Source organism: Gobius niger (assembly GCF_951799975.1).
Source record: "Gobius niger genome assembly, chromosome: 2".
In the NCBI taxonomy this organism is placed as follows: Eukaryota; Metazoa; Chordata; class Actinopteri; order Gobiiformes; family Gobiidae; genus Gobius; species Gobius niger.
Genome location: NC_136853.1, coordinates 19,092,128 through 19,112,731, shown reverse-complemented (window position 1 = coordinate 19,112,731; position 20,604 = coordinate 19,092,128). Strand labels below are relative to the sequence as shown.

Sequence of the window (20,604 nt, the reverse complement as noted above, 5' to 3'; positions counted from 1 at the left end):
TCCAGATGAAAGCTAAACGCTCAACGCTGTCTGCTAACTTTGCAGTACACATCACAAAGACCCCATGGCTTTTCAATGAGTGTATTTTTTGACAGGCATATGATAATCCCAGTAATTAACACTTGTATTGACTGTGGGTAAAAACAAAATGAAGGGCAGCGTTTGATGGTCAAAGCGATCAATACTTTTGAGGCCACTATAATTATTGCTTTTGCTGACTGCGTTGTTCTATTCTCTGAGGAAGTCGACTTCAATTTTCTCCTCTGACATCCACGGACCTTTCGCTGCACCGTGGGGTGTTTGCAATAATTATGTCACTTCAGATTACAGCTGTGGCCTCAAACTCAACTCGCTGCTCATAATTAGAAAATACGTTCAGAATCGGAAAGTAACCATTTGGCTCAAGCATGGGTTCAACTTTATCGCTTTAATGAAAACACTTTATCGTGCTTGCATGTATTCAAGTATTTTCCTTTCTTTGAAGCAAGTGAGGAAGCGTCACTGTCTCTATATTGCACGGTGTATGATAAATGGTATATGACGATGATATTTTTTCCCTGCCTGGAGATTCTGTTTAAATCCATCTGTCTTATCTGTAATCTCACACTGTCCCTTATGGAGACTCAGGCTGATCCTTGCTCCTGGTGCACAGATACTTGTGTGCACTGCAGCTCTCATATGCACTGGATTCTCTAATTAGTCAAGTGCTACCAATGCCTGTATGAAGTCACACTATCCTCGCATTTCTTGTGAGCTCCGGCTATCGATCCCAGACAAAATGAGCAAATGAGAGCGAGGCAGAGGCGGAAGGATATGCCGACAGAGGGCCATCGACACTGTCACATCTTAGCTCCCGCTGCCTTCCTCCTGAAGATCAATACCAGCTTTGTGTGGCTTAGCACTGTAATGTAGAGCCCAGTGGTCACTCCCTCTAGTGGCCCGAGACTGACAGTGAGTGATTGTAAAAGCACATACAGTATAGACAGGAGAGAGGTGGAGGAGCGCAGAGTGCTCGTGACGACCCAGTTCCATCACTGCCTGTTTGTGTTTAGGACGGCTCGCTGCTTAAGAGCTTTGTGGCGCGAGGGCAGACATGGCAAGGTTAGATGAAATAATGAAATGCATTTGCAGTGAAGCCCTTACAGTCCATCCACACACAGCTCTGCATGTACTGCACACAGTTTGTGATGATTCTGATGATTTGAGGACTAATGTTCCTGTCACAGCCTGCCATGTGAAAACATGAAAAAGGAAAATCACACACCGCAAAGCAAAATGTGGGATCATTACATGGTTTTGTAAATGGAATTTTTTATTTTTTATTTCCCCATGTCTTCAGCTTACAAGCATTTCCAAGATCAGACCTGAAGTTTTCACTCTATAAACTGCTATTTTCATCACATCCTTTCCTGTTTATTTCTTTCTTTTTGATCAGTTGAAATAGTGCACCAAGAAAATACAGATGCCTGTTTGTCCATTTCCAAAGCATACGCGGCGCCACGGGTCATACCACATCATTCACTGTCCACTGAGTGAGAATGAACCGTCCTCTGCCTCCATGAGGACAGAGACAGCTGTGCAGCCTGCACCTGCGTCTGTATGTCTTTATATATGACCTTTCACGCACATCTGTCCCTGTTCAGTTCAGTCGCTCTGCTCCAAACCGTGGGTCAGTTCCTCGTGTCCCCGACCTGTGGCTTGTCATTATCACAGCGCTCTTTGTGACCGGTGGTGATCATTGGTCGTTTTGAAACTTATTTTCATCCCAAACACGCATATGTAGCGGCGAAAGTTCAGACTTTCCCTCTCTCTCACTCAGTGCCTTTCTCTTCTTCCACTCTCCGCTGTTAGCACTGGCTCCAGAAAACTCTACAGGCTGCTTACTTTCAGTCGGGGCATCTGAAGTTATATTTACCGATGTTTGTTTTGCCTGTGCATGATGTCTCTGCTGATCGCTGGCTTTGGCACTAATAAAACAGCGGCGCAAATACTGTTCAGTGCATTTGATCACAGTGGCCTCAGTGTGGGAACATGTGACGGCAGGAGGCGGCTTTGATTTTTGTCGAGACGCAGGATGTACAGAGATGTCCCCCCCCAAACCTCAAAGTATTGTTTTAAAGGTCCAACCAGTTTTCTCATGCCCACCCACAAATGACATGCTGCTGCTATACTGTTCCAAAGTCCACTATTTGCAAACAGAATTCAACATGCTTCAACGTTCAGTTTAATGTAATTGGGATCATGGCTGTTTCCACCTCGTCTGATGATCTCACCTCTTTAAAGCCGTTTGCTCTTTGCTGTGCATGTAGCGTGTCCAGGGCTGCTCTCCCCTGGGCCATGTGTGTCCCTCTCCTGATTAACAGGCAGTAAAGTCTGCAGACATGGCTCGCACTGACTGGACTGACAGTTTCATGGAGCTTTCTCTCAACTCTCAACATAAACTGAATCGAGCATCAGTCCTTAAAGGGGTGGGGGCGGGTGATGTAAACTCAGGGTAGGGGCTGTTGCAGATACATTGCTGGGTGTACACTTTTCGCTATTAGATATGTTTAGGCTGGGTTAACTTATAAGCATGATGCATGTAATTCGTGACATTTGGAATCGTAACATTACTTCATGTGTGGGGAAGCTTTCACGAATGTCACGATTCACTCTCCTTCATCGTCAGTCCGTGGAGTTTGCGACAGAGTGTATCCTTTCGTGAGGATTTGTGGTGATTCAGCGTGATACGTTCCTCTCAGTGAAGGAATCATGATTTTCCCTCACACTTGCGCTCAAAATTGGAGACTCAATGGTGACTTTGCGCTCAGCTAAAAGTCCCTAAGTGGCCTATGGACATGCAGCGTACAGCAGCTGTTTAGCGTGGAATTTGACTCGATTAGTCAGTCACCTTTAAAGAATGTTGAATTTAGTTTCGACCTCTGTTGTTTATCCTAAGCACTAACTAACAAGATATCCTCCCAAAACCCAGTTCTATTTTCGACTTTTGCCTGGTGCTGTTAAGAAGATGTCAAGGCCCAATGTCAGTGGCACAATTCCAGTCTTAATGGGGGGGGGGTCAGGATCGTCCCACGCGCGTTCAGATCTGCGTGTGGCAAAGGCAAATGAAGACAGGTCGTGGTGATGGGCAGCGCGTGGCATGTTAGGGGAAAGTGAATAGAAGTTGGTGGTGTTTTAAAGAGACAGATACACAGAGACAGCGCCGTGGTAATGAGTGGATTTTTTTTTCAGTTTTTTTTTTTTTTGCTGGAGACTTGGCATTCTGCTCATGATGCCCGCTCACCATCCTTCTCCTCTCTCCTGTGTAGAAACGCGCTGGCTGAGGCTCGCTTCCTGTCTGCGCCCTGAAGCAGGAGTAAATGAGGGTGTGAAGGGAGGGGGGGGGACTAGAAAAGAGAAGAAGAGGGAGAGATGAGGGTGGGGGGGGGTGAAGGGAACGGGAGGGACCGGCGTGTTGAAATTGAATGCCAGGGCGCCATGTTCTTACCGCCAGCGTTTCCATGGTGACAGGGTAATTCTGGCGAGTAAGGAAATTTCATTCACTGGTACGAAGAAGAAGAAGACAAAAATAGGGAGGTGAATATCAACAAAGCAACAAAGGAAGATGTGAAGAAGAGTGGATAAAGCACAGGGGTTTCACGGCCCATCCCCTCCCCCCCCAGGCAATCTGCACAGACTTCTTGCCTTTCACTGCTTTGGTAACTCCACATGTATCGCCACGATGCATTTGAGATTTGTTTGTGTTTTGCCGCGTACAAAAGCAAATATCCGCCCACAAGCCGACTTTTTTTTTTTTTTTTTTCATACTGCAACCCTGCAGGTATGTGCCAAAGAACAAAGAGGTACACTGTTCGCTTGTGTGAGGGCGAGAGGAGAAGGGCATTGGGGGGTTGACGACAGCAGGGGTAAGGTCGCGGGGTTAAAGAAATCAGAAGGGATTGTTTACAAGACGGCGTGCGCGTTAAACACACACGTGGGCTTTGCCTGCTGCTGACATGACAGTGACTTTCCTGATGTTATTGGACTGAATTTTACATGAAGTTGAAAGCGTGGATTTGCTAAAGTATTGTTCTCGCGGGCACGAACATGACGACAGCAGCATGTGTGTCAGCCCGGGCAAATAAAGGCACACTTTGGATCTGTTGCTAAGTGGAGTTGACAACTGCATGGGGTTTGACTGGGCTGTCCTGACAGCTGTACAGCCGAGGCACACACTGACACTGCACACATACGTACAGTGGGCTCAGGAAGCAGTTTTACTACTCCATTATTCCTATGTTGTTCTGTTAGCAATGTAAGTTTGCAGTTGTTTTATACTGCATACATTATACTGCTGCTCCTTTTGTGGACCCATGATGGACCCATACTACATACAAAAGAGCAGAAATGACCTACGTGCGGATTTGTTTCTAAGTCAGAAATTAATGAGTAAATTGAGTATGAGTAATAAATTACAAAGTTCCCTTTTTCCGTTAAAGCCACACCGTGTTACATTTGATCAAATAGATAGAATAACATACAAGCATTTATTTGATTACTGATATTTTTATCGTTGAAGAATACCCCAAAAAGTAACCAAACAAGCGCGTGTTTGCAGTTCACCTTTCCTAATATAAGACCTGACTGCAACTTTTCGGGGAGCGCGGACATAGCTCGTCTCCATGGAGATGTGGTCTAAAGGCAGCCAAAATAGAGATTTAAAAAAATGTTCATTGGGCGGTTAGCACTCATGTTTCACAACTAGAAGGTCCCGGCTGTGTGGAGTTTGCAGGTTCTCCCAGTCTCTGTGTAGGTTTCGTCTACTAAAAACATGTACAATGGGCTAGAATGAGTGTGTTTGCCTGTCTGAGTGTGCGTGTCAGTGGTAGCTCAGATTGGCTGCCTCACCTCCGTCAGCCTGTTATGATAGACGTTTGTGTGTGTGGCGCTTTGAGAAGCTTGGTGACACAGGCTCATTATTATTATTATATTATTAGGGACACATTTTGTATTGCTGGCAACAGTAGAATCCATAAGTTTTACACAGTGTGCCTTAGAAATGTTGATATATTATTTTAGTTCATTGGTGTAGAGTTTTGGTCAGTTGAAAAGACCCTTGTATGATTTTACTGTCAAATGACATTAAAGATATAGTCTATAAAGATACATAAAATCTTACAACTCTCCAGTGTTCATACTGAAGGAGACTTTAGATATTACACATGTATTTATTTTTCTATAATGTTGCATTTAGAGGTGACTTAGTGCGTCTGTGGTAAAAGTGAAATTGTAAAAAGTCCCCTGTGCAGAAATAATCATGTGCACAGAAGACAAAATACATAATAGTTTTGTATCTCGAAATCACTCTAACACATTTGTGCGTGTTACACACAGCAAAAAGCATAATGTGTAAATGCACAGGGAAAGATTCCTCAAAATCCCACATTTTGTTCATAAATTGATGATGTAAAGTTCAGATGCTAACGTCACTAATTAAATGAAGTTTTTGTCTGTTTAGAAAATGTGTGCCATGTGCTTTAGAAAGAAAGTAGATTGCAATGAAGCACAATATGGTCAATATCTAAATATAAAATATAGATTATAATAATGGCATAAAGAGCTTTTTTGTCTGCTTGTGTCTTATTACAGTTTGTCTGAAAAGTGCATTAACTTTGATTAAGCGTTATAGTTTGCCAGAGCAAGCTATAAACACAAATACCTGCTTATTACGGTCAGTCTCCTATTTGCTCAAGTCACTGCTATCACTGAGACGTTAACTGCAGACTTGCCTTATAAAAAACGCTTTCTTAAGCATTTTACCAACAGTGCACAGGGCTTATCTGTAGCCTTTGTAGACAGTTATTGTTGTTTGTACAGTACTTTGGTATTTTGCATATGAACATTAATGAGGAGCGTCTGTGTGTGCTGAGTGGGAACAGGGGGGGAGTGAGAGGATCGAGGGATAACGCTTTAATAGCACGGCGGCCACAACTCAAGCATAAGTGAAGAAACTATCAAAGTTCTTCATAGTCATGGCAATGTAAACGCTGATATTTTCACCAAACATCATCGGTGTGCGTGTCACCAGTTGTGGCTTTTTCTGCCCAAACTGTGGAGGCTTATGGGCAAATAAGCAGCTCTTCTGGAATGAGCCGTCTGGTATCTGTCTGAACGTGCCTGTTTGTTAAAGGCTTTGATGATCGCCAATCTAACAGCGTCTTTCCCGTGATGACTCTAAACAAGGCACTCTCATTTTTGTATGGACTTTTTTCTGTACATTGTTTACCCTTATCTTTTTATGTGGCATTTGTTTGTTTTTATGTCATGTAATGTCCTTTTATGCGTTGACTGTAAACTTTGAGCTCCTTGCACATTTGTGTTTTTATGCTGCGTATGGCTAATAAAGTGCATGTGTTTTTGCAGTGGCAGAGGAGGGACTCTGGGAGTGCGGGCTGTCCTACGAGTGCCGGACCCTCCTGTTCAAGGCCATACACAACCTGCTGGAAAGGTACATCAGCATTATTCACAAGCACTTCATTAGTCCATGCACAGCAAGAGCAGCCGACGCCAGAGACATACATTAAACATTAAAGCATGTTACATCAGTGACTACGCTCAATATCGTATATAGGAGGTGCGCTGTAGTTTCGCATGCAGATCATACACATATAGAAAAGTGCACTTCAAGCTGTGGTACATGAACTGTCTGGGCTTCTTCTCGTAGTAATCAGGATACTCCACATATAGAGACTTAATTTATTTTAATTAGATACTGTTTTACTGTACCATAGTATAGCACTCATTTTAGTCATTATTTAATTTAATCCAAGTAAAAATGAGTTAAGTCTGTTTATAGAACTGATTTAAGTTTAGGTTCGGGTTGGTGGTATTTCAAAAGTAGTCAGGCTTGATGCACATATTTATGTATTTTAGACTTGATTTGTCTTATGCATTGAGGATCTTTGTCAGGAGTGCATAGTGACTATATGGAGGCAGGAAACCTACTAGACATGGGCGTAACATTCAAACTTTACATAAAAATACACCCACACGTTTCAGATTCAGTACAAAATATGCACCATGCATGTAAACACGCCTGTAGCCAAAGGTTTATTTCCATGTCACACAGATACACATATGTGCCCTATTAATTGACACAAACACATTTTTTAATGTTATTAAGAAGAAGAAGAAGACCTTTATTTATCGCCTTTCACAGACAAAGTCACAAAGTGCTTTACATGAGACAAATCACTCCACACTCGGTGATGTTTAGTTTCCCCTGGGGGAGACTGACAGACTGACCACCACCATGCATTCATCCACTAACATCGTTCATCCTGCCCTATTGAACATGCTTTTCGTGGTAGGGAAAACTGGAGTACCTGGAGGAAACCTACGCAACTACAGTATTAATTACAGTTCTACCACTGTATTCTTTCACGTACACTCTCTATTCTGTTGTGTAGTTGATACTTTGTTTACTTTAAAAACAATTGAATGCACGGTGGCGCAGCGGTTAGCGCTCGTCCATCACAGAAAGTCCCAGGTTCAACTCTCCCCATGTCTACGTAGGTTTCCTCTGGGTTCTCCAGTTTCCCCTGCCACTTGTGTTCAGTAACATGCACTGGCCTCAAATGTTTATTACTATTTGACTGTTAATAGTATAGGATTTTTATTTTACTGCTTCACCTTAATGAAATCTTAACCTGAATGCTAAATCCATTGCTCAAGTACCGAAATCTCTGCATTCTCAGTCTGAGCCATCTGCTAAATGAAGCAGCACATATTTGCTCTATTAAGTTAAGCATCACTGATCATCAGAGGGGGCAGGCTAAATTAACCTTCCTATTACCTTGAAGCTAGCTAACTTCTTTTAGAGTGCAGCATTTCATACCCTCGTATCCTGTTCATCAAAAAGCTTATTCTTTTATTTATGACTCGTCAACAAATTGCAAGGCACTGAAAAGACACACAGTAGTGCATAATGTTTACAAACGGGTCATGGCATTACCAAACTAATAATCGGAATGCTTTAACAGATGCTATTTGATAGACACTACAACATGGCTTATCATTAACCTCTATCTTAACTTTGCAGAAAAATGGTTTCAGATGCGTGTCTGTCAGATCATGCACTCTTGTTCTTAGGCAAGAGCACAATTCATACACAAGTGCTTCATACTTATATGAAATTACAAGAAGGCAGATACAAGTAATCCATAAAACATCAATATAATGATTAATTAGTTACATTAAAAGAAAAAGAGTGCAGATAAAATACTTTCACTTGTCATGTGCACAGCCTGGATTTGAAAATTGTCAGAATTTATGTGATGTTTAACATGCCTTGCTTGATTTCATTATTGTACCTTAATGAAGCGTCTTTGTCTAGAAAGGGAACTACACAAATATAATTGTTGTATATTGTTATTGTTAATAAAATAAATGCTAATTATTCATACGATTAAGTTTGGTTAGTAAGAAATGTTTTGATTCTTTGGTTAACATTGTGTTGTGTGTGCCCTGTTCTTCTCTCTTTGCTTCTCTTTCATGCGGTGCTGCAGATGTTTAATGGATAAAGGCTTTGTGAGGATTGGGAAGTGGTTCTTCAAGCCACATGAATCGGAAGAAAAGCCTCTGGGCAACAGGTGAGTGGGAGTCCAGCGCACACAGTTTCACACATACAGACGCGTCACACAGAAGAGGTTTAGAGGCGCTAGCGTGTGACAGTGGCCCGGTCCACGCAGGTGACAGTGTGTGACACGGCCTGGTGGTGTGAACCCCTTTCATGTGATTCACTATGTGTAAGCTCTGCCATTCATGTTCCAGCAGCTGGTTCATAGTGTGAAACTATTAAAAACGTAATAGAGGCTCATGGGGGTAGAGCTCAGGGCCAGGAAAGGAAGGGACTGTGAGCCGTGGGGGTAGAACAGCGGTTTTCTCTAATTTAGTTGACCTTTATGTACCCCGGAAATCCCCCCCCCCACTGAAATTTCAGGATCTCTTTTTCCGAAGAGTTCTGGCCATATTGTACATGCTTTAGTGGGTGGGAAAACAGGAGCACTTAGAGAAAACCTGCGGAGACACAGAGAGGAGAAGAAAACTACAAACACACACACACTTACTGTAGGGGATTGTGGAGTCCTTGTCGATCGCTATTCCCTTTTCCAATCAGATAATCAACTTTATTTGAAAATGAAAGTTATTAAGTTATTGAGTAATGACCGAAAGGACAAGATCACACATACAAGCGGCCAAAATGAGTTTCCTTCGCAGGGTGGCTGGGCGCACCCTTCGAGATCGGGTGAGGAGCTCAGTTACCCAGGAGGAGCTTGGAGTAGAGTCCAGGCATGTCCTATTGGGAGGAGGCCTCATGGAAGACCCAGGACACTCTGGAGGGACTATGTCTCTGAGTTGGCCTGGTGTCGCCTCGGGGTCCACCCAGAACAGCTGGAGGAGGTTTGTGTGGATCGGGAAGTCTGGGCATCTCTGCTCAGACTGCTGCCTCCGCGACCCGGCCCCGGATAAAGCGGAAGACAATGGATGGATGGATGGAAAGTTATTGATATGGATTTCAATGACTAAAGAAATAATTTAGAGCAATAAGCTATTCAAAATATATTCATAGTTATCAACCTATTTTTGGACCTGTTAAAGACCAATATGAAATAAAACAAAAAGCAATAAAAAGAAAAAGTTCTCCAGTCCTCATGCCTGTGCATAGACAGAGCTTTCAATACCTCTTGCGACCCTGTTGGCAACCTTAGGGAGATTGAGGCATTTTAAATGAGGCTAAAAAAGAAGCTTAGCAGCAGGTTGTTTTTAGGTGAAAATAATTAAAGCACAAGAGGGAGGAAGATGGATCTGCAAGAACTTTTATAACACAGGGGAGCAGCTTCACTTTTATTCACAAAAATATCTTCAGGAATGATGGATTTTATCTGAACAAGCAATGGTGGATCTGTTTTCAACTCCCTGCGTTAGTCCGTTATACAGTATTTGTCATTTGTAGTGATACCACATAAACATCAGTTAACAATGCTGCTGTGGAAAGTTGTTGCTCATAGAGTTCGAGAATGTTATGAACAGGTGTAGGGCTACGAGAAACATTATCATCTGAACATCTGACTGTTGCTGCAGCACTAACGGTGTAATATCATTATGACATACAGCACATACAGTAAGAGCAGCTCGAGAGGCAACATACTGGATCCAGACACCACTAAGCAAACAGAAGGGGGAATTAAATGTATGAGTGAACATAAAAAAAATGATTTGAGTGAATCAGGCTTCTCCCATCCCCACCCACCAACACAGTGCTCTGAGAAAAACTGTCACACAGTGGAAATAAGTAAACAAAACACCAATTTACTGTTTTTGTGACGTGTGAAAAATGCTGCTAAAAGAGAGCGTTAAGTCTTGGTAACAGGGTGAAAAGGTAATCCAAGAGCCATTGTTTTAAGGAATTTGTACCACCTTCATAAACCCTATTTCTGTAACATTCCAGTGCTGCTCTAGTGAACCTCAAAATGAGCCATGCCTCTGTCTTTTTGGTGACCTTTCTGAAGTCCGTGTTCTTAAAGTGCTCTTCTTCTTCGGCCATATCTTCACTTTGTAAATTGATACACCGCTACGCTGTTTATAGTCATCCCTAAAGAGACTCGTGTTAAGAAAGATGTTTCTCTTTCTCCAAATTTGCATGAGTTTTTTGAGGGCGTGCAGTGATTTGCATACACGCGTTCCTTTGTACATCATGTAATTCCTCTCGAGTTTGACAAGCCTGTTTGAATATGTTGTCAGCTGGTACGCCCCCTGCTGAGACCATTCTGACTTTCACACCCAGTGAATTATTGAACATCCTGGAAGATGAGGCGTGCAGAGGAGGCAGAGAGAGAAACGGGCTTAAAATCTTGACCGGGAAGGGGCACATAACTCCCAAAGTGAATGTTGCTGTTGGCTACAATGTACTGCTTGGCTTTCACAAGGTTTTCCCGAATCTTTCCATTGGTCAAAAAAAAGAAAAAAAAAAAGAAATCCTTTACACACGCCATTGCCGAAAATAGCCCAGTTCCCTTGCAGCATTAGTGTATTCCATGCCATGTGGGACTATTAATCACTTAGGCACATGCTGACCCCCTGTGTCAGCTAACAGCTCTTTTGTCTTTATCTTTATCCCAACTCTGCGCCTCCTATTCCCAACAGGGGGCGCTAATATTGTTCTAACATCACCGCCATGCCCCCTTTACCTGTGCCAAGGCCCTCACTTTGTCACCCCGGAGTTGTTTGTGCTTATCTGCAGACCTCTCCCCATGGGCAGGTTGGAGGGGGGGGGGTTCATCCAGTCTCCCCTCTCTCGCGAAGCGTCCTCTCGTTCAGCACAAGCCGCTACAGCTGTCTTTGTGTCTGCGGCAGGCGTTACGGGTTGGTAAGGGGTTGCATCAGACGCTGAAGGGAGAGTTGTAGCAATTGAGAGAGAGAGAGAGTGAGAGGGGGGGTGGGGGGGGGGCTTGCTGCGTCTGTGCCGGGGTGCCGGGGAGCAGGGTAGGCGGGGGGTCGTAAATTAATCATTGCTATAGACGGCTGAATGGATGTATTAGAGCCTGTCGCACTCATTAGTTCAGTCAATTCGGTGCATGCCAAGTGCTGCACCGAGTCTATTTGTTAATCTGGGGTCTTTCATTCGCATTAATAGCCATATACTCATGCATAAATTATAATCCGTATATTAAGTGTCACGGAACTGCGCGCTGATTCTCGGATGTGGTATCAGAAAACAACTCACCGCGTTGAAGTCCGTCAAAGTATGTGTGAATAGCAGTATCCTCGCCTCACCTCGCTCCACGGAGGGATGACATTGAGACACATGGAGAGAGTGGCCATCACCTAGGCAACAGATGTTAGGTGTTTGGGCACAACGCAAGGTCAGACACTTAGCCAGAAATAAAGCAGGATCCGCTTTATTCACTTTCGCCAGCCGATTTGTACAACAAAAGAACCTCGGTGGTTGTTTTATTTCTGCCGTGTTAAATGGAATGGAGATCATTGAAGTTGAAGATGAAACGTGAATGCAGTGTCTTAAAGCTACGCTGCGGAACATTTCAGGGTTTATGTTGCCTTTTCCGCCACAACTGAAATGTCGTAAAAAATTAAAGCATTAACAAATACCCACTGACGTCAGATGAGATGTTAGTAAGAGTAAAGCAGTACTGAGTAACTCGTGCCCCTAGAGGCCATAAGCGCCACTGCAGGTGTCGTAGCAAGTTGTGATTTTTAACTCATTAATTGTCCGTGAGAGTAAATACTACGCTGATAGAAAAGACAAAGGGACAGAGGGATATTGTACATCCATTTTTTTCACTCAAACTTGGCTGTAAATACTGTTAAAGTGGTACTAGCCCACAGTTAGCTTTGCCCGTTAGCCTGTTAGCTTCTTCTTCGTGATTCCATTAGTGTGTATTGGTGACTCTGACCCGGAGCAGGGAAAGTTGCAATTGTGGTTTTCTGGACAGAGACACCGGGGGAGATGAAAGACCCCCCAATCATCCCATTAACACTTGTATTACCCCCAGAGAGACTACGGAAAGGATTTATTAAGGTAAACAAGTTACTTAGTACTGCTTTAATTGTGATAGTCAGTAGTCGAAGCAACTGTAGCAGTCGTAGTTAAGATTTACATCAGACATGTCTCGAAAGGGCCCTTAATGTGTGTACTTTATCAAGTTGTTTAAGCAAATGTTTCTTTTGTGAAAGAGCAGGAGAGGCTCGTTACTTTTGAGTGGACAATGGTGCCATTAATAACAAGGAGAGTGGAGAAAGCGCAAAGGCAAAAAGGAAGAAAGAAGACACCTGTGATTAATCATTTTTTCCTGGGTTATATTTAGCAGCATCAGATAAATGAGATAAAACAACAAGAGTGACAAGCAAGAGCACAAAAAGACAAAAAACTGACCCAATTCTTAAGCACAGTGTTTCGAAAGCTTTTGCATCTCGCCAGGTGTTTATGTAGCTTTTACTTATTGTGCAGATGAAATTCCATCATCTAATTTAATAGATTTTTAGCACTGACATGTTGTGACCCTTGTTTTTAATCACATTACTCGATGTGGTCACATAACAAGCCCCTCCACAAGTGAATGGAAGTGTGTTTGAATTGTACTGTGAGAAAATGCCAATTGAGTGGGATGTGATAATTCCCTGGCTGACTGACAGAGGTTAAATGGGTGACTCGATGATTCAGTGTTGGACTGCTGTAAATGTCAACAAAACGCAGCTCTCGTTTAACCACGTAAAAACACAGAATGAATTGGTGCATATCACTGTCAAGAAGACTGAGTTGTTGTCAGATTGCAAAACTGCTTAATAGCACATAAACTAGAGGCCTTTTCATGTTCTGCCTCCGACTTTGGCTCCAGAATAAATAGAAAGAAGACTATTCACATCCTGAAACTGTTTAACTGTTGACAAAAATGGGTGAGGCTATGTCAGTCTAGAGCGAGCAGAAAGCCTCCATATTTGATCTCTACTATGGTATGATAAATAAAATACCAGGACGACTGACAGCCAACACAAAGCCATTCTTAAAGTCCAGGGGTGTTTCGCTTGAGCCTTAGGGCGTCGCTTTGGGAAAAGTGCAGGCTGTTTTCTTAAAAAAAAAAAAAAAGGCTACAACTTACTAAAACTTTTGTAATTGTCAGAGATGGCAGTGTCGCCCCAGTTGTGAAACAAAGTTGAGCCCAAAATCTGATATGTAAATGAGAGATTTCTCTGTGAGTAGAACATGTGCAAATGACTCTGCTGCTGATCCACTGAGCCACAAACCAAATGAACTTTGTGTATAGAGCTGGTTTAAAGTAGCTTACCAAAGTGCTGGACAGTCAAAGAGCAAATATACACTGAAATAAATGCAAAACAAAAGTCACAATTACAACAATTATTATGAACAAACAGGTTTTAGCACCCTTCTTGATAAATGGTCCCCAAAGTGCGTTTGCCATGGTGTCATGGAGTTGCTAACCCGCCGCAAGCAGAAACAGAACATTTGTGGAGGGAGCTTTTGGTGAAATCCTTACCAGCCATGTGTCTCAGTATCACTGTGTTATCCTTACATCGACATTGCTGTATTTTCCGGACTCTAAGTCACTTTTTTTTTTACATAGTTTGGCTGGGGTAAGTACAACTTAAACTCAAGTGCGACTTATATATAAGAATCTAGAATTTCACATGTTCGTTTTTTTCACACTGACAGCCACTAGAGGGCACTGTAGGCTTGTGTACCAGTATCTGCTACTCCTGTACCATTGAAGATTTTAAAAAATGGTTATCGAGCAGCAGGCAGAAAGTTTTGAGTGAACAAAAAACATGGGAGGAACTGGCAAAAAAGCGGAGGTTACTCTTATTACGAAAACAAAACAAGCTAATCACGGGCTAGAAGCTCGATGGCCACAGCTAGAGGAACGAGTTCGCAAATGAGAGCTTGAACAACATGCTGCCGGGAGAGGCTTGTCAGTTGTACCATTACGCCTCCATGCCCGGGTAGTTGCCAAGGCTGGTGCGACTTATTCTCCGGAACGACGTATAGTCCGGAAAATACAGTATTTTGAATTCTAAATTGTAAAATATCAATGCTTTGCATGTCCACATTAAAGGGACTATACAGAGTTTAAAAAACATTAACAGTATTTTCCTCCCCCAACATGTTTCAACAATGTCCTAATGTGTAGAATGAGCCCAGTCATGTTCACCACAACTGCACTGTCGCTCAAAAAGGTGTTAATTCAGGTCTTAAGTGCCGTCATGCACCAGCTTAATATAGAAGGTGCAGTTGCACGTAAGGCCTGGGGTGGCAGTAGTGAGTATAAAATAGCTAACTTGCATCTAGCCCCTTTAAGATTTGTTTGCAAAAAGATTGTAAATCTCAAGTCAGATTGACTTTGTATTCTGTATTATGGCTTCATGCAGACACAGGCCCACCGAATATCATGACAACAATAACATGCCGTCCTAATAGAGTCGTAGCAGTGTCCAAGCGCAACATTGTCATTGCAAGAGTGACTCACTAAAGCTTCCTTCTAGGGCGGCTGAATAATACATCAAGCTGACTACTCTATACATCAGTGTTAATGGTTCTTCTCTGTGTGTTGCTGAACCCATTGTGTGCATACAGGCGCTATACTGTACTATACGGACACCTGTTTAAAGTGTGCCTCTTAGTGAGGACACTAAAAGCCGGACGGCCAGAGTGGAGACTCTGTGAGCAAAGTATTTACATGCTGCTCACAACAGCTTTACAAGAGGACACGAGAAGAAATGTGTGGGAGGACTTTGGCAACCAAACGATACAGAAAACTTGGACTAGTGCTGCTGTGTTAAAACATAAAGTTGTAGTATCCATAACAACAAAAGCTTTAAGTGCAAGTGTTCTCTTTGTAGCGTGCAGGGTGCTTTGTTTGCATGTTGTAGACTACGGCTGCACAATTGTAGTTCTCAAATCAAGATTCAGCTCAGTTTGACCTGCTCCACAGATGCAAGAATCACAATCACCTTTTCAGAACATGCTTTATTTACATAATGAATGCTAGTGTTATTTTCAGTAGATATTATAATACGTGAATAATTGCAGCATTGTGACCATTAAAATTGCAAATTCAGTTTGATGGCGATCCCTCTCATAATCTCTCAGTTGTTCTAGATGAGCCTAAATACAAGATAACATTGTTACTGTGCACATGGGATGTCTCTCCATGTCTGGTTTGTGAAGCATGTCAGGCATTAGGCAGACCCCTGCTGGCTGCCAGACTGGGAGCATTGTATGTAGCGGGAAAAGGCACATGTTTCGGTGCTTCTGCCGTGCCATTCTCGAGCCAATCAAACGTGCATGTGATGTACTGCTGCATGTAATTGAATAATGCGAGCTCTGTAGCATGCCTGGTGCCTGCCTCCTCTCTTATCTATTTGCACACATCCAGCCAATCTATAAATGAGCCGTGCCGAGACAGTGGTATGTAAAAGTGTGCGCCACTCAACATTTCTTGATTGATTTAGCCATAAAAGTGTGCTCAGTAGCCACCCATTAAATCTGTGATCTCATCGATATGTGCACAGTGTACACCTCTGAATTATTCAGCCCCTCTTTCTCCCACACTTGTTCGCTCTGTATCTTCATTTTTAAACACAGTCGTCTTGGCTTCATGTTCCAACAGATATTCTATCCTTTCTGCGTGTTTACTCATTTCCATATTCTGTCCCCAATACCACTCTCCCTCCTCTCCCCATTGTCTCGCCTCGCTCTCTCCTGTACTGTCAGCCCCGAGGCAAGTCTCAGCCTTCACTCCTCTTCATTTATTAATACCTGTACTCATAGCCTGGGTGAACACACATCAGCCCTGCGCCTCTGTCTGCTGCTCTCTCCACATACATTCAGTGGCTGCGCTAATGTCCCAGAGGAGCCAGGACCCGGTGTGTCTGAGCTCACACCCCCTTACTGTGCAGGAAAATGCCCTTTGTGAAAGGACAAGGAGCATCTATCTCTCCGCCGCAGCAACACATACTTTGATGCTTCTTTTGTACCTGTGTCTATTATTAGTGGATTAACACCAATTGAGGAAAAAAGCTCAATCTTTTCTTTCTACACATTTCAAATGACTTAATACTACTAAGTATCAGTTAAAGAACAGTTGTTTTGTTTTGAAATAACCCCAGTTATGGCATTGTTGATGAGTGGTTGACACTTTTGCCTCTCAGCAGGAAGGTCCTTCAAATTCCAGCCCTCGAGGATAAAACCGGCTAAAACGTATCGGTGATTATCTGGAGAGGGTTCTCTGAGCGCAGCACTGTGGTGCCCACTGCTCCTGACAGGCCGCCCCAGAGGCATGGACGAATGAGTCAAACATATAATGTACATCAAATCCATATTAGTTCAAATCAACACATTTATAGACACCCGCTTCGAACAGATCAATCATTTACAATTACAACGTGTCCAACTTCTTGTCTAAACACACAAATACAAAGTGTCAGTTGAGTCGCTTCTCCTGACTTGCAGCTGTTCCCCTATTCCCTGTGTGGCTAAATTTAGCTGTTCATGTTTGTTGCAGTGATGCAGTTAGGACAGAGTTGTGGCCAGTGACATTGAACGTATTTTGACTCATGCTTTGTACAGTTTAGCTGAGGGGTGATGAAATACTGCTGTGTAGAGCATGCAGACTTTGTACACAGTCAGTGAATGTGCGGGTGTAGCTACCTCTGCCTTGTGCATTGCATTTCTTTGTGAAGATACACTGTCTCTCTTGTAGCTGTGCAGACTACTGCTCATACCACCTGCTGTTTTGGGCTATTTTTTCTCCAGAGCACCAGGAATGTTAGTGAAGCACATTAATTGTTGAACTCGTCGCCATCTAAAGGCCATTGCACACGCTGCAGTGTGTGGGATTCTAAAGTTGTGTGCATGAGGTTTTATTGAATCTGATGACCCCTTCCTGTGCATATTGAGGTCCAGCTCCCTGAGGCCGTAGAAGATATTGCATAGGCAGCGGGGTAATCACAAAAAAATATTACAGTGTTCACGCTGACTTAATTGTCACTGAAATATCCAAACCAAGCACTTAAAGCTTTGTAGATTAACAAATACATCACTGTGGCTGTCATACTGGTTAATGATGTCCAACCCGCCCACTTCTGTATCCGCACTAAAGGACCCAACAATGACTCCGGGGTGATTAAAAATGAAAGAAAATAAACATGATGAACTATTGCAGAGCCATCTCATAAAGAGAGAGGCACATATGTAAACATGTCGTCATTGCAATCAGTCACACGCAAATGAGGATTCATACCTGCAATATCGCGCCTGCGTATGAGTAATCGATGTGTGCAGAGCTCAGCGAGACACGGGCACACGTTTTAGAGGAGAGGGGTGTTCTCATGTTTCTGTTCTAAGAGCTCACTGTTGAATTCTTAATTAATTGATTCATTCATTTATTCTTCAGTTCAACCATTTGCTGTTTGGCCCAGTTTTAGTTTAAAATATAGTGACATCAAAATGCAGTATATCTTCAAAGGTTCTGTTGATTCAATCGTTGATCATGAGCCCGGCTTGTACAGTCTTTAAATGGTGTCTTTGAATGTCTTTTAAATATTTCGCAAGTTTATTATCGTCTCATCATCTTTTGTCCCCAGTGAACACCTCTCGTGCTCGTTCTCCTTTTTCCTCCATGGTGAGAGCAACGTGTGCACGAGTGTGGAGATCGCCCAGCACCAGCCTGCCTACCACATCAGGGATCACCACATTCGACTGGCACAAAGCTGCATCACGCCAGTACAAGGTATTGTGTCTGATAATTGGTCTATAATGGGTATACTATACTGTAAAATAAACTGCAGCTTACCGACACATTTTGATAAGAGATTAACTCCTGTATAGTGTGTCATTCTTATATTTTACCTTTATATTTATTCTAATTGGATTATTTGTATCTTTTGCTTCCTTTTTTTTTTTAAAGGTTTTTATTCATTGTGCATAATATACCTTTATTGTCCCAGAGGAGCACATTTACCTTGTTCATCTTTGACTGCACATCTGACAAGTGAATTTCTTTATTGAGAGATAAATAAAGTCTTATATTATCCTCATCTTTCCCTATTAAAGCACAAGCACAAGTATCTGTTTACTAGTGAGAAACACACACTGTAGTGAAACCACCTCATCATCCTTCTTAATTGTTTGTCTTCATCAGTTTATTCTATTTTATTCTATATAATAAAAAAAAAAAACCTGTGTGTTCCTGTGAAACAAAAATGAGAGAAAAAAGAGTTCTTACTGCAGCTTGTTTGATCCACCTGTTTGTGATCACCAACATCTCTGTGGAAAGAATGCGAAGAGCAGGGTTTCATGCTCGATTCCGCTGCAGACTCCCTATTTAGTAGATCTCTAGGCCCTGTCAGTCACATTAACTGAGCTTATAGTTATGTTTTCATTCCTATGTTTCAGTCATCTTGAGTCCATACGGTTTGAGAGGCACTCTAACAGGCCAGGCCTATAAACTGAGTGACCCAGCGGCCCGCAAACTGATCGAAGAGTGGAGCTACTTCTACCCCATGGTGCTTCAGAAGAAAGAAGGTGACAAGGAAAGAGATCAAGTTCATAATGATCACATGGCAGTGGAGGTCATCGTAGGTAAGGACATTTTATGGGTAATTGGTCATTTGAAGTGATGATGTAATTGGCTCTCAATGCCAATGGGAACTTCTGATTGGCTGACCATGTTAACATCCTCGCTGATTTGCTGACAGACTTCGAAGACCTACACATACCTTTTATTGTGGATAGACCTACAGCATGTGTCTTTTAGTCTGACAATATAAACAATAACTCTGCCCCAAACAATATTCCTGCACCAGATTTAAAGGTGATTTTAAGTTATTTTATTTAAGTTTCCTGTGGAGCCAGAAGGTGGCTCGCTTTACGTCTGACATACCTTAACCTATTTTTCCCCCACCAAATCAAGATATTTCAGACCATATAAAACAAAATCTACCTAAACCATTGATATGCTTTTATATCTCGCAAAACATCAAACCAACATCTAAAAAAAGGTTCACTTTGAGAACTAAGAAAACTGTTTTTTGTTGTTGATTTATCCATTTTCTTTTCTGGTTGAAAGTTTAGACCATCTCTAATCTATAGTATGTTACATCAAATCAAAATGTTCACTTTATCCAGTGGCCAAGTTTCCCTCATTCTCTCCAATCAGACGTCGGTGCTGATCCAGGAAAACATGAGTGAGTTTTACACTCCTCAAGCGTATACTTTTGATTGGCATGCAAAATACTGCAGTTATCAGCAGTATTGCTAATGATAACATCAGTCACGGCAGAGACAGACGGGATGACTGGGCCACCTGAAGTAATGAAATCATATTGGCTACTGTTGAAGGTCTCGATGCGTGCATTTTAGTAGAAAGAGAAAAAGTTGTTTCATGATCAGGTCACATTATATTGCAAGTTGACTGTATGAATGTGTCATGAAGCCAGTGCTATTTAGGGCCCACTGTAAACTGTTTTCTATAGTTAACAAATGATCTACAAGGAAGTCACGTGGTTTCGTCCTTTTATACAATAAAACGTTCATTTTTCGCCTTCTGTCGATTGTTGCAAGAATTCCGTTGGCAACAGTTGTCATGACATCAGCAGTGCTCTGCGAGACCGTCGCTCCCGAGCTGACTAACCCATGTTTCTACTACTAGTATATTTTTTTCCTCAACAAAGAAATAATGAGTTGATTAGGAGATGAGAGGTAACAGGTGACACTCCAGGGAGGCCCTGTGACCTGATTAGAACCAAATCTGACTGTTGTTCTCAAGTCTTTTTAGGATGTTACAAATCTTTGCAATTTATCCTTTGTATGTAATATTTAACTATTGTGAGGTTCATCTGGCTGTATGTTCTTACAGTAAATGTCAGTACTGGCTGCTCAGCGCTATATTTCTTCTAAAAGCTTTTTCTCAGTCAAATCTAATGTATATTTATATTCTATACTACTTATTCACTACATAACTGTGCCTTTAGGTTTGTCCCAATCCAGGATACATGGAGGGAAAGGTGCAATGCTTAATTTGATCCTCGGTT

General features: G+C 42.3%; 1 protein-coding gene across 2 annotated transcripts in view; it reads left to right on the top strand.

The window, feature by feature from the left end:
* Positions 1-20,604, top strand: part of LOC306981268 (mediator of RNA polymerase II transcription subunit 13-like) — an 83,239-nt gene that overhangs the window by 47,522 nt on the left and 15,113 nt on the right. For both annotated transcript variants that reach the window (XM_079580829.1, XM_079580828.1), the window contains exons 3-6: positions 6,403-6,487; positions 8,547-8,630; positions 18,157-18,302; positions 18,968-19,153. In XM_079580829.1, the coding sequence (XP_079436955.1) occupies positions 6,403-6,487; positions 8,547-8,630; positions 18,157-18,302; positions 18,968-19,153 (501 nt within the window). The remainder of the gene's footprint in view (positions 1-6,402; positions 6,488-8,546; positions 8,631-18,156; positions 18,303-18,967; positions 19,154-20,604) is intronic.